We start from the raw sequence: 15,158 nt of genomic DNA on the forward strand, positions 1-15,158 counted from the left end.
CTGACCTGACTTCTGTCCCAGCTGAAAGAATACTTGGAGTGATAATTATTGTAAAATTATGTCAGGCCGTCAAAGCTACCGGGCTTTTAAACGGTGATTGAGAGAAAGGGGAGAATGAGGGAAAAAGACTCCTTTTTCAGCAGTGCTTGTCATAACTCATTTGCAAGGCTGCCTCTTAACTATTCATTAAATGCAATGCTAACGCTGAGGAAAAGTGGCAGTTTCAGACTGGTCACCCCCCTCCCCTTCCATCGTCAGCTGTCCTCGTTACCCCAGCAACGGACAGGGGCCACCAAGACTGAGCATGCCCAAAAGGAACGTCTGCCATGTCAGTCAGATTGAAGCTGACAGCCAATCAGATCAGTTCAAATAGCGTGACCTCTCGATCGGATTTCCTGGATAGGTATTTTGTGGATGTGTGGAGTGAGGCAGGAGTGAAAAAAAAAAGGGAAAGAAAGGAGAAAGGGAAAAATGCTGACAGGAATATGCGCCCTGGCTCTTTCCACAATCCCCAAGTGACTAAAATATTAATTCATCCTCAGGCTATAGAGAGAAAGCCATGCTTTTCTGTAGATAGTAAGTGGTATTTTATTAAAAAAGGAAGGAATGGGAAAGCAGTCCCTGGCACGACCTTTCGAATCGGGTGCTTAGTGAATCAGCAGTGATTAGTTTCAGAAGCCATGGGGACACTGAAAAAAGGTTGGTTGAGGGATTTCGACAGGCAAAGAGTCAATAGCTTTAGCTTTCTCTGCGCTTGGTCTACCGCAGACAGGTTCCATTCTGATGTGCTCTGTTGATCAGTATGAAGAAGGAAAACCCTCTGTATTATCGGGCCAAGGGCCCGGTAAGATGGAAATACAAGTTTACACCCACAATCCTCCGACTGCAAAAAGAGAGACTTTCCATGAGTGGCCTGGACTTCATTACAAGGCAGTGGATGAAATATGAAGAGAAAAGTGGGTTCTTTTATTCCAATGTAAGAAATAAGTCTTGTTTTGTCTCTGGTGTAGGTTTAAACTGTTTTGACAATGGGTGAGGTTAATCCACCACAGCCCCCATCTAAGCGCACAGCAGTATGGGTGTCAAATCCCAGCTTGGTTATTGATCAACAGTTATAGCCTTTGGATAAACAGATCGACCCATCTCACGCCAAGCTGCACAGAGCCTTCCAGGCCCAGATGAGGGCTGGGACAGAAAGTGCCCCTGGGTTTGCCCTTTTCTACTTATTTCACTGAACACATGCAGAGGTGGGATAGGCCCTGTCTACTGTCCATGTTGGAAACTCAGAGAAGCACCAGAAGACTGCTTCTGCCCTTAGTGCAGAAACGATGGCAGGGCAGCATTTGTTGGAGAAAAACCAGAGGAAATCAATTAAAAACATGTCTCTGGACTGCAGCTGTCTTAACAAATTTACCAAAGACCAAAAAAGAAACAGCACACAAAATAACTGAGTTGATCTCAAAGCAATGTTCTGCTGGAAGTTATCCAGGAACGATGCTCTACCATGTAATTACTCCTGGTAAGTTACAATGCTTGCGAGAGATCATTTGTAACAGCATGTCTAATTAGTATACCCTTAAGATATCTGGGTCTTTTTTTTTTAAAAACCACAACTAGGAAAAACTCTTTTGGGCAAATTGGTGTGAAAGACCAATAAAATAAACATATACAACGCCCGAAGTAAAACAGACAGGGATTAACAGAAACCGAACAGGAATATCTGTGTTTTTTAATGCAATAATCTTCTATTCTGTATGTAACTTCATCCCACTTACATAGCTGTCTCCAGCAAAAACACAGCCAATGCACATAAGCAGCAACTGCATGATCTAATTAAATTGCACCGTAGCACTGTATCAAATTTAATAAAATTGCAACTTATTCACTAGCTGTTAACCACTCTGAATCACCTCACTCCAACATGCTTGAAGAACACCTAAAATAGTCTTGAAATCTTTCACACGTCGAAGACAAAGCCATGGTATTGCCACTCAACACTTCCTCTTCCTGTTTTATGAAACTGTCCAGCTCAGATATAAAATACATGAAAAAAAGAAGCACAATTCAGCAGCGAAGTGAAAGCCGCATTTTAACAGCGCACAAATCTCCCACTGGGATCGTGGGTTGCATGAAATGTATAATTCGCAGTGTGCTTGGGCACCAGAAGAAATGGAACAACTTCCAACACGGCAAACCAAAAGCCTGGGAGAGCCCATGTCTCCCTGACATCTAAACAACATAATGTGATTTGTGGTTTTTCTTCATTTACAACTGATGGGTTTGAAGTTGAGAGAGCCTGTTTTCCTGCCTGGCATTTTACCAGTTATTATGCAAAGCTGGTATATCTGACCAGATCAGTAACACCTAATTTCCAGCAGCCATTCTGTCAGCTAAAAGCTTACTGTGAAATAATGTCAGTCTTGGAACTGGTTCTTCTAAAATTGCTAAGAGGCCTTGAAAACAACTTTATCTTGGCCCATTTTGTAATGGGCCTCGTTTATATTACCAGCTAAGGTGTTATGAAACAAAAACATAATGGATAAGTTCTTTTGTAGAGCAACAAAAATGTATGTATTCTATTACAGACATGGAAGAATGCTTCAAAAGGAAATTAAGTTAACAAATATCAACAGACTGACCAAACAAAGCCATATTCTGCAATATATAAGTTGTCTAGTTATTTCAAAATCATACTGTTCCCCAAATCTCAGATTTAATCCAACACTTAATTCCTTAACATTTAGATCTCGACATCAGTGCACTTACCACTAACTAGCAAAATGAGTCAAATGACCAACCTGAGATAAAAAGCCTTATTCTGTCATTCCACACCACTCTTGAGGAGGCTAACATACAAAACTTCTTACTCATGGTATAAAGTGTGACTTGATAAAGGCCAAACTGAACAAAACGAACTAAAGGCATGTTCTCGTGCCACAGAAAGTTTGTGGAGAACAAGTTCCAAAGCTCATATTCTTGGGTTAAATAGTTTTTAACACATTTGCTAATTGAGAAATGTGAAACAGGAAAGTGTGCAACTCTGCAGGTTGCTACAGCACAGGCACTCAGTCAGTTCAATTCAAGAAGGAAATCTGCTGGGAAGTAAGAGCAGCTGGGAGCCTGAAGACTTGTTTAATGTTGCAGCACCCGACACAGAATCCTCAACAAGACAATTCTCTACACTGATTGTAGCGTTATGCTTTATTTTGCGATCCGAGCAGCTGGCTGATTTATAATGCAGTGTTCTGCTCCCTCTGAAGTCATGGACTGAGCCACTGCCCTCTGACCTGCACCACGGCAGCTTCTCCTCCCCCACTGCACCCTAATTAAAGGGGGGCACCCACAACGGCCACATGGCGAGCCATGTGAAGCTGCGTTCCTCCTTTCTCTCTACCTGCGGACTCACTTTCTCTCCCCCTTTATTTCTCCCCGGTGAACAGCGCACCCCTGTAACGTAAAGGGCAAGGAACCCCTGCCTTCGTGAAGCTCTAGACCTGCCCCCTGCCTGACTCCGCCAAGCGGATATGCACCAGGAAGGACCTGCCCTGGGCGCCAGTGCCCTTGAGGGAGAAGCTGCTTGCATGTCGCAGCAAGGTGTGCTGCAAGGCAAGAGGCTGCAATGGGGTCTCAAGGCAGAGTCGGGTTACCAAGGAGATGGGAGACGAGCTGGAGAGGGTGGCAACGAGGGCCTTCCAGCGTCCTCCCTGACTGGAAGGATGCAAAGGATTACAGACCAAACTGCTGAAGCCCCGTCAATTCCAGAGAAGAGGACAGTGAGAACTGCGCCGGTCCTAATTGGTTGTAACAAGTCCACTTCAGTGCTCCTTGAAAAATGGCCTTTCCAAATTAATGGGGCATGCAAACAGGGACAGGTAGATGCATTACCATCTACGATACAAGGGCCCATTAGTTTAAGAATCATCTCGTTGCGCATCAGTACTAGACAGACAGCAGAATTTTTGTAGGAGTAATTTTGAAGACGAGGAGGAAGCACAGACTGTCTTTCCCATCTGAAATGCGAGGGAAAGGAGAAGACCATTGGACTACTGCCTTGCTGGCTCCCGGGTATCCCAAGAGCTCTGCGTAATTGCTTCTTGAATGATTTCTGCTTTTATTTCAGCTTGCATAAAAAAATGTTTTGTACTTTCAATTTCTGGACGTAATTTTATTCAGCTTCCATTTGCTCAGAACGAAGGCAGGCAGTGATAAGACGAAAATGATGAGGATACATGTATAACTCAGGCCCCAGGAGCATCTCCCCAATGTTATTAGGGGATTTTAGAGGGTCTGTTATTTACCGCCAGCACACTTATCTATTGATGTGATGTAGGTATCAATTCAGTCACTATTAGGGAGGGAGGAGGGGTGAAAATGTCCCGCGTTGAAGAGTTGTTTTTGTCATATTTAATTGTGTGTTCGTATCACTTGAAATTGGGCCTTCCTCTATCACATTAGCTTACATTTCAGACACAGGAGCCAACGGGGCCTTATCCTACTACTAAGACAAAAAAAAATGTACACGCCGGGGTCCACACAGACTCGCAGAGTTCACTGAGGACAAGAGAGAGATGTTCGCTCCAATGACACTTTGTAATCTCCTTGCACTACAGGACAAAATACCTGAACAAGTCTTAGAAAACTGTACAGGGCACGTTAGAAATGATTATGTACAGAGTCATTTTCCTAATGGCTTTGATCCTGACAGTGCAGGTAAGCAAATGCCTCCTCTTCTCGTTATACTGAAGCTGCATGGCCTTTCCTTTGCCTGGAGGCTTGCTACCTACCAGAAATCAACCTAACCAGCTAACGGGCAAGGCCACTCCATGACGGTGCGCGCACCCCAGATCCCCGTCTTGTTCACCCACCTGCGTCCGCGGTGCCCGCTGGCTTGAGGGCGGCCGCTGCGAGTCTGGCCATCATCGGGGATATCAAGCCCTTGCTGGCAGAGATCTTCTCCATGATGGAGGTGGCCATGAGCGAGGAAGGGGTGGCCGCCGCCGCCTCCCCCTGGGCCGCGCCGCTCTGGGAGTCGGTGCCGGGCACCGGGGGGGCGCTGGAAGCACTGATGATGCCGGCGGCCGAGGCCGGGAGCTGGAGCGGAAGTCGGGGGAGCAGCGGGAAGAAGGGGCTGGCGCCGGAGAGGCCCTGGCTGGAGAGGGCCAGGGCCACGGGCACGCCGCTGGGCAGGGCCGGGGAGAGGATGCTGGGCATCTTGCCGCCGGGCGGGAGGGCGGCCGTGGGCTTGATGGTCTGGCTGGAGGCGACGGCGGTGGTGGGGGTGGGGAGCAGCTGGGGGCCGCAGGAGGACGGCTGGGTGGTGGGCGAGGCGCTCAGGCTGGAGTTCTTGCTGCTGATGGCGGAGAAGTCCATCAGGTCGTCGTTGCTGGAGTCGTCGGGCTCCTCTTTGGGCACCAGGAAGGAGGAGGACAGGCCCAGGACGCCTGAGGAGCGGATGTGGCGCCTCTCGTGCTTGCGCTTGTGGGACGTCATCTGGCTGGTGGAGGTGAAGGTGAAGCCGCAGCCGGCCCGGATGCAGTGGAAGTGATTGGTGGCCTTGCTGTAGACGCAGCCCTCGTACTTGCACTCCTCGTACTTGTAGAACTTCTTGAAGCCGTCCTTGGCGTACGCGTCGTCCTTGATGTGGTAGCTCTTGTGCTTCTCGATGTCACATTTGTTTTTGAAGGTGAAGGTGCAGCCGGGGCGCCTGATTTTGGGAGGGGGGAGAAGGAGGAGGAGAGGGAAAGAAGATTCACAAGTGGATCAAAGCCCTTTATTACTTTTATCCTCTATACTGTAAATAGGCAAAAAGGAAAGGGAAGACAAATTAGATAAAAAAACACCAACAATGATGGAAAAGGTGGCATACCTGCTTCATAGGTGAAGAGAAGACACCTTTCATGCAGAATCAATGGAGTGCAAGTGCTCATGGTACTAATGGCTTATGAAACGTTTCAGAGGATTTCTTTATGTATTATCTGGATCTCTTTTTGCATCAGATTTGATCCTAATCCTATCCTACATGAATCATCACCAGGCTCATGTTTTCTTGGGTGTTTTACAAACAAGCATGTTTTCCAAATTCCAGTTAAACTGTTACTTTCCTTACAGCAGAGGAAGGTACCTACTGTACTGCTGCTCTTGCACACAGCCAGTACACCACGCCTAGGGCCCCTGCTATTGTCTGATTAATTAACACCAGTTTGCAGAGACCTCCTCTGCAGCTACATCCGTTTTGAACACAAAATGTTTTGTTATGAAAACCATAATTAGATGCCTTTAACCTCTAATGCTATTAAAGGAAATCTGCTACGTTTAATAGATAAAAAGTCTTGAATTCTTAAAAACCTCATATTGCCACCATGAAGGTAACACCATTTTTAAACATTTAACTGAAAATGATAAGATAGTTGCTCAAGAGAGGTTCATTTTTATATGTTGTGCTTTAAACCTCACTGCGTAATGATGACTCAGATGTCATTGTCAGACGATTACAAAACATTAGCTTTTTTCTAGGTGAACCTAATGTGGGAATGCATTAAAAAAAGTCTCTAAGCTACAGCTTATTAGGCTAGCTCACCTGCAGTGAAAGTGTGTAGTCTTCTGCCCGTAGAATTGACAGTCCACTGTGCCACAATCTTCAGTGGCTCTGAACCTTTGGAAGCCATCGTTGATGAGCTGTGCATTCTTTTTATGGAAGTTCTCGTGTGTCATTACGTCTGAAGTGCTGGTGTACACTTTGTTGCAGCCCACCTACAGAAGGAGAGTAAGGAGTATGTAAGGAGTGAAAGAATCTTTAATATAACTGCAAGCACATAAATCTGGCCAAGACAATGTCAGAACGAAATAAGTAGACTTTCTTGGCTATTGTTGAGGTATTCTGTGCTTCTCAGTGGATGTTCACATTTAACCTTTTTACTCAGCTACTGCTACAACTGTAAACAAAAAAAACAGGTTCCTGTTTAAAAAAAGGGACTTATGATATTTTTGCTCTTAATACATTTGTGCATTAACCCTGTACAACATCAGTAATATCTAGGACATCTGCAAAGCTAAAGAGGATGATAGTGCAAGGCAGATCAATAAATGTAATCAATAATTACATACACATTGGTCCAGCGTTTGTATTTGAAGGTTCAGGTTTTGAATGTCTCCTCTTAAAAACAACTAATGAATCAAATCTATGAGTCCATGGCAAACTGAAATAGTATCCGCTTGAGGTTCTGACTCACTGCTGCAAGGGTCCTTTCCTCTGTTGTGGTCTAGGTTTGTGTCACTTTGCACAGTCAAGTATTTCTGGTAACGTGATGCTTTAGAAGGTGATAGCTGCTCTGTAACCCACAGCACCTATAGTCTTCCCAGCCCGAAAGCACACACTCATTCTTCAGGGCAAAGGTACAGATGACCAAGTTCAGTTGTTCTAGGTTTGCCCATTTGTTTGATGATGCAAAGTGCTTTTTGTATTAAAAAAAAGGCCAAAAGACTTGATTTTTAAAGCAAGAAAAAAAAACTTTAAAACATACTCTACTGAGTGAGCAGAGCTTTGATGTCTTGCTCGTTGACAACCCCATTATCTGTGCTAATTTACTGAACCTCACGCTGTAGGTTGATGTAAACACTACCAGTGCGTGAGCAGTGAAATAAAAATAGTTCAATCTGAAAAAGAGGAGCTTTATGTGGGCAAGAAAGATTCCGGTGACCTATATAGGCTATGAAGTGTACAAACTAACTTGCTCTGTAATGCAACTGATCTTCAAGCTTCCCTTACAGCAGCACTTCATTATAGTAAAAATACCACATAAATCAAAATGAGTGGTGGAGATAAATGAGGTGTTATAACACCTTGCTAGTTTCCATGGTATTAATGGTAAATTTGTCTGAAATGAGCTAAAATGTTGCGCCCAAGTCAATATCCCTTTACAAATACAGCATGAGTTGGGCAGGCAATAGAGAAGGCCTTGACCCCTGTTACAGCCATGTCCATTAGTGAGCTGAAGTCCCCGGCAGTGTTTAAGCTTCTCTGTCATAAAGGAAGTCGGGGCAGATGTCACTTGTGCTGGTTTTAAAATGTTTCGTTCTGCAGCACTTAGTCCTCAGGGTTTAAAAGAAACAGTGAATGTTTGAATTAAAAAGAGCAAATGTATATCATCCCTGGCACTTTTCTCCCTAGCAAAGCGGGCAACTTCACCATATTGAGTCAAACAATGAAAAAAATGCCACTCTGGTTTTTTCACACTAAGTCACACGAAGCAGTGCCAACATCTGCTCGTTCTCAGAGCTGTTAAAACAAGAGCTGAAATGTCTAATAACAATTATGCCGTTAGGGGGGTTTAAAAAAGAATATATCTAAGCCATCTGTACCCCCCTGCTTTTTTTTGCCTGCAAGAAAGTACTCAGCATCATGACACCTTGAAAATAAGCAGATGTAAAGAATTAAACAAAACTGGTCAAGAATAATCTTCAACCCAGTACTTGGTACTAAAACATGAAAAATGTTAAGTTTATATAAACAACTAACTGAATTTTATCCATCCCAATTATGGAGAAAGAGACAGAGAGGGAACACACATTCATCCTTTTAATTTTTCTTTTATTTACTTTATGACACCTTTTGTCAAACGAATGAAAACTGCTCTTAAATGGTAATTTAGCCTTAATGGAAAAAGTGGAAGAACCATAATTTCCTTTTATAGATGCAGTTAAACAGTGTGCATCTAAATTGCTCTGGAAGCCCTGAGTGTAATTCTTGATTTGCCTCTGACAGCAGCGTATCTTTCTCTGGCAACAGTGGCGAGAGAGATAAAAGACAAGGTTTTCCTATTTGTTTTGGTATTATTTTGATAATTCAGAACATGCCCACACGGTCTTGCAGTACTAAGTTTTCAGAAAGGGCTAACACCCACAGTTAACCTATCACAACCTTTGAAACATGAATCACACCTTTCAAAGACACACGCAGACTGCGGACTCTCTTCAGGGCTGCATCTGACTTTTAACTGTTTTTCTCACTTGCTGCCTACTGAAAAGATATCCCGTGGAAAAATACTGGAATAAATGGGAAATTAGCAATGCAGGAGCTCTCCAGTGAAAGGGAAGTGCTGGGCCAAGTCCCGGAGACACGGGGCTGTGACAGACAGTGCTGAATAATCCAGTATAGTGAAGTAACCACCACTGGACAGAGTCGGGACTGAAAGCTTGTCAGCTGTTACAGAAGAAGGCGAGACGGGTTACTCTGCTCCCCTACCTGCCCGTTCCTGGGATATTCGCAGGTGACGTGACGTGAAGCCTCTTGCTTCTGGCATTAACGAACGTTCCTAGTGAATGACCTGACTCGGGCGTTTCTGTCTCCCTACACATGGAGCACCTGCACATGAGCGGTCCAACACCCACTGCCCCAAACGCGTCGTGCCTGCACCCGGACCCCATGCTGCTTCTCACGCTTGTTCCCCGGAACATCCAGAGCGGGGAGCGCTCGGATAGCACGAGACGGGCACTCGAGGGGAACCGTTTTGATGCGTAAGGGGAAGGAACGTGTCTTTTTCTGGAGGAACGGTGATGGTGGGGGAAAAAAAAAAAGAAATGAAAGGTCCCACTTCACCCCCCGTTTCCAGAGTTGCAGGGATCTTGAAACTCTAGGACCCCTGACCTCACTCTGCATGGGATGCGAGGAGGAGGAAGAAAAGCCGATCCGCCTTGTGTGCTGGGGGCCCGCCCTGGGCAGCCTCTGCGCAAGGGGGTTACCTGCATGCAGTGGTAGTGGGTGCTCTTCCCATTCAGGTGGCAGCCGTGGTAATAGACGCTACAGTCGTCCAGAGGGCTGAAGCGCATGAAGCCATGCTGCAGGGAGTTGTCCCGCTTCTTGTGCATGTTGTAGTGCCGGATCACGTCCTGCTTACTGGTGAATCTCTGCGAGGGACAGAACAGACACAGCAACAGGTTTTTTGTGAGAAAACCGGCAACAGGTCGTTTTATCATTGCTCTGGCAACACCTGCAGGACGCAGAAGCCAACTGGCAGCGCGCGGGGCTGAGCGGAGCCAGCAGAGCAGTCCCAGTCCACTCTCGGCCTTGTTTGTTTATTTATTCCAAATCCATTCTGTCTGGGGGGTGCGAGTGAGGGCTGGGGGGGGGGGGAGGGGGCGAGACTGAGGAGCGCGCTCGGACACGGGCATGTTGCGCGCGTTTCTTTTTCATGTGCTCTGAATGTAAAGCCCTCTTATTTAAAGCCATCGCTCAATTAACGCAGCCTATTTGAAATGCAAGATCATGCTTTCAACGTTTTTGGCTTTTAGAAAATATATTCTGTTTCTTCCTTGCAGATGTGTTTGTAATAGTGCGGTGGGGTGAGATAAGGCAAACGAGAGAGCTAAATAAACAGACCGTGATCTTTTTTTCTTGCTTTTTCTTAGCGGAATTTCATGTTTGAGCAATTATTCCTATTTTAATCCAAGCAGAAAAGTGTCAGTTTCTGGCTGGGTTACAGGTTGTAAGTGATGGAAATGACCAGGGCCCTCTCTCTGAAATTAACCCTCCGCTCTCCAAACACACACCCACGCACTTACACACACCACAGCGACGCCACAGTACAAAGAGCAGAACATTCACTCCAGGGGATACGGGAGAAAACCCTTCTTCTGTAACTGGACTTCAGCTGGTGTTACAGGAACTGAAACAAGAGCTTTCTGGTATAAATCAATGTGTCTGTCCAACTTTCATCCATCGCTTTTCAGCACTCAAGCTGACTGAAGAAAAAGAGCAGGGTGGTGGCAGAGAGATGTTTAAAGAACAATCATCTTTCTAAACTATTCCCCTTTGGATAAAGGCGCTATATTTTTTACATCAAGAAAGCTACCCATAGTGATTTTAATGTATTAGTTTTTGTACTCCACTGCTCTAAGGTTCCCATTGATTTAGCACCTAAAGCAGAATGCTAACAGGGACCTGCCTGCGACCAACCAGGCTGGAATATTTGTATTTGATGACATGGCCATGACCTGTTATGTTGCTTCTTCTAAAACATACGAAAAGAAGTCATGTGCACGATGAAGCACTGGCATATGAAAGCTACTGAAACCCCATGTACATCAGCAATAAAAAGGGGGATAATGAAGACAAAAATTTTAAATAAAATGAGCACATTTAGCTGGGTCTTTACAAGGTTACAGACAGCCATCACATGTATTTTTGGTCTGGTGCACTGAGGGGCACACAAGTGTAACTTTGCAAGGAAAGCACTGGACTAAGTGAGTTATTGGAAGCTAGCAGAAGGATAATATTCCAAATCTGTGTCAAGTAACATTCTGTGAGTTATCACTTTAAGGGTTTCTGATTTGAGGTTGAAAGTTTAGCAGTATATCGACACCGAAGAATATAAATTACCAGCACAGCACTTGATGTACTCTTTTCTAAAAAAACAAATTGAGTCCTAGTTAGAAACCAGATTCAAGTGTCAAGTAAATAGCATTACCAAAATCCAAAACAGGTCTGCAAATTTTCTTTATTATAACAAAATTAAAAAGGGCATACCACTTCAAATAAAGAAAAGGTTTCTCTTAAACTGAAGGCAATTCAATAGCATTATGTACACAACTGGAGTATAACACACACCTAAGAAAACAATGTTTTTTCACCACATATCGCATGCAAGGCATCTTCTATTTTGTGATGAAATGCATATTGCATTTTTTTCCAGCAAAATAAAATAAAAAATAAGACATCGAATAGAAAAACTCTTTTTTCCCTCAACTGTAAAGTAGTTTAGCGCCATTTCCCTGTAATGCCTTCCCATTTGGAAAATAATCTGTTATCAAGAATAATAAATACATCCTGTGATCATAGCGGAGGATTAGACTAGTGATGACTTAATTTGTTAAAAATAAAACATTTTTTTTACTTAAATAAGAAAAAAATCACAGTTTTTGGGGATATTTAGATTTTTTTTTGTTTAGTAACCCGTCCCTGTGACACTTCCCTTTGACCATCTGTGCAGAGAAATGAACGCTGTCTGTGTTTCTATCTCTTACACCTATTTTTTTTTTGTTCTCTATACACGTCTGGGGGTAGGACCGGATTAATAAAGTGAATGGGGATTAAAGGCAGCCTGAACTCTGAAGCAGATGTCTTGGAAGACTGGAAAAAAAAGAAAACCATATTTCAAGCATATTTACAATTAACCCTAAATAAAGGGCAATTGTCAGAGTCCGACCAGGCCTCTGGGTGGCTTTAAAACAAACTGGATGTTTGCCAACAGTCATAGCTCAAGCGGCACAGAAATGTGTGCGGTGCAGACCAGAGAGACCTCCAGACTGGGGAAGTGAGGGATTTCTCCCACTGTACCATACTCAGGTCTGGCTTTCCTAGCAGAGCAAAAGGCTTTTTAGAACTGTTCAATAACACAAAATAGTTACAGCACACCTATGATTCTGATTAAACGGACTTGTCAAAACCAAGCTGTAGCAGCTACTTCAGCTGACGGAGAGCACTATTGCTCTGTCATCCTAATAGACCGAATAATCTGCTCTGCTCTGTAGAAACTCACAGACCCCTGCGTGATACGAAAACTGGACCAATGGAACTACGTTTCTGCTCTTTCCTGTCATTCGCTTTCCAGCGCATAGGTCTTTTAACACACGTTGACTGGTTTGCCATACTTACATTCATACAACAAGTTTGCTTTATTTTGGCTTAAACTGGGCAAAATGTTTGAGCAGAGCCCTGAAAAACATGCTAAATAGGGAGGGACACTCTTGTGTCTCTTATGTACTCACCTAGTTTATACACAGTGGGGAAAAAGCAGTATATGCAAAGAAATGAAGATGTAACAGAAGATGATCTTTCTACAACCCTGAATACCTTTACTGCACAGCTGAACACTTTGTATTGCTATCCCAGAATCCTGCAACACCCGGCACCCTGTCTTAACCCAGTTGTACTGTAATTTGGCACAATAGGACAACTGTTTGTGCAGCAGCACTGGCTTTACTGTTATCTTTGCACCCTGGTTATTTGGCTATGATGTAATTAAGCCAGCACAACCCCAGTGATCGGTGCACCGCCAGTTTCTGATTGCGGCCCTGAAGAGAGTGATGTTGAGATAACTCTGGTCTAATGGGCTCAGTGATCTGGTTTGTAGATTTTTCACGCACTGTGTGCAGCTGACTTGTACTTGTACTCACTTACCTGGTAGTTGCACTCTGGGTCCAAACAATGGTAGTGCTCTCTGTACTGGTAGGCACAGTGCACATGTCCACAGTGTTGACTGCCCGAGAACCTGAAAGCAATTCAGAGCAATTAACATTAGGGAACGAGACACAGTTGGTGTGGGGATAGCATGCACTTGTTCCTGAACCAGGGAGTTCAACAACAGGCAACCGAAGTCTCCGGCGCTCCAGAAATCACCACTGCCAACATCGCAGACGAATATAAGCAGAAAAACATCAGACCGAAGCAAGACTGCAGTGGAAACCAGGCCTACAAGGAGCTCTCTTTGGTGATGACACTAAAGTGGGAAACAATGACAATATACATGAATCTCCTAGAAAGATTGTTAATTGCTCTAATACATATAAGAACACATCGAGACATTTTATGTTAAAAATTAACTAGTAATACCTTGATTAGAATATTCTGGACAATTCTAGTTACCACATTACAAAAAAGATATGGCTGTACTGGAGTGGGTCAGAAATGTGCAAGTACATTCCAAGGTTTAAAGCATGTCCCACACTGACAGGCTGAAGGAACTGAAGTCCTTCAGTTACGAACAGAGATGTCCATGCAGGGTCCCATTCCAAGTGTTCAGAATGCTCCAAAGCATTGATATAGTTGGTCCCGCACACTTCTTCTCTTCACGATAAACAGTGAAACACTACAGGGAGGTGCATTTAAACCCGAGATAAGGAGTAGGCAAAGGGTGGCGGGAGTGTGGAACAAGCTACCCAGCCATGCTGTTGAAGCCGATACCTTGGCTTCTTTCAAGCTGAGCTCTTGATGAAATTGAATCCTCATCTGAACTAACGAGCTGCTTGCTTGGAACGTTTGCGAGCTTTACTTCTTCTTAGAAGTTGGAGATCTTAAATGACTTACGAAACCTAACAGTTAGAACAAAACGAATTACAGTTAGAATTGACCTAAGCACAGCTTTGTTTCGAACTAAGTATAAGCCAGAGTGTGTGGAGGATCCGTAGGACCAGGTCTGGAAACCTCCTGCCTTAATGACTGCTACTCAAATTGGGACCCTTCCAGTCTGCACCATTACAGTCATTTACTGTGGCAAGCTCGTTAATTATTTAAATTATAATCAGCAAGATCGCTTGAACAATTACGAAGCTGGCTGCGGTGGAGCAAACTGGCCGAGGCTGCTTGGGAAGCATGTCCCTCTACACCCATGAGGAATCTGTACTGCCTGAGGTCAAACTGGGGGCTAAAGAAGCTGATGGGCTCAAGCTGGCTTTTTGGTGGCAACTGTTTCCTTTTGAGCACAGCAGCTTGGCACAAAATAAAGTGTCAAAAAGTGAAAATAGCCCAAATCGGCCATGAATAACCAGCCGCTGTAGTGCCTGGACCTCTGCCAGGGTTCAAAGCACCAGTGAAAACTGCTGAATGTTAAATTCTTCGGTGGGCAAGCTCGAGAAACCATCTTTATGCTCACTTTTCTTCTATTCATTTATCTTTTTTTTTCCCAGTTAAATTTCAACAACGAGGGAGTATCAGGTGCAAAACTTGCAATTTTAAAAAAAAATCTTTCAAAATAACACATTTGATAATTTATCCAGAAATAAGACGTGGATTTCTGGGTCTGTGGCAAAATAACCGCGAGAGCTGTTGCTGTGCTGTTCATTTAAACCTGTCCTCATGCTCCAATACAGCATGAAAAGGTTATTACCCATTTTCTGTTACTATACAAGACAGACTTTCAGACACCTGATCGCACTCTGAGGTGCTGTACAGCACACAGCCAAGTTTTTTCTTCAGTCGCATTTCTCCAAAGAAAACATCAATTCATTCCGGAAACATTTTGTTAGACTGCTATTAAACTCTAACCCTAAGAAGAGTTAATTAATCAGACAGTTTACAGCCTTGCCAAAATGTAATTTCAGGTTAGCGGTGATGCTTTAATCCAAAAGGGTTGGAGATTAATAAAAAAACATTAATGCATAACTCC

The 15,158-nt window shown here is 44.0% G+C and overlaps 1 protein-coding gene across 7 annotated transcripts in view; it reads right to left on the minus strand.

The window, feature by feature from the left end:
• Positions 1–15,158, minus strand: part of casz1 (castor zinc finger 1) — a 239,029-nt gene that overhangs the window by 19,297 nt on the left and 204,574 nt on the right. For 6 of the 7 annotated variants that reach the window (XM_088938209.1, XM_088938207.1, XM_088938206.1 and 3 more), the window contains 4 exons: positions 13,175–13,265; positions 9,739–9,903; positions 6,578–6,750; positions 4,866–5,704 (listed from right to left, as the gene is read on the minus strand). In XM_088938209.1, coding sequence (XP_088794335.1) covers positions 4,866–5,704; positions 6,578–6,750; positions 9,739–9,903; positions 13,175–13,265 — 1,268 coding nt within the window. The remainder of the gene's footprint in view (positions 1–4,865; positions 5,705–6,577; positions 6,751–9,738; positions 9,904–13,174; positions 13,266–15,158) is intronic. The other variant, XM_088938210.1, reaches the window with a different exon arrangement.

Source organism: Atractosteus spatula, chromosome 20 (genome assembly GCF_055471065.1).
Source record: "Atractosteus spatula isolate fAtrSpa1 chromosome 20, fAtrSpa1.hap1, whole genome shotgun sequence".
Taxonomy (NCBI): domain Eukaryota; kingdom Metazoa; phylum Chordata; class Actinopteri; order Semionotiformes; family Lepisosteidae; genus Atractosteus; species Atractosteus spatula.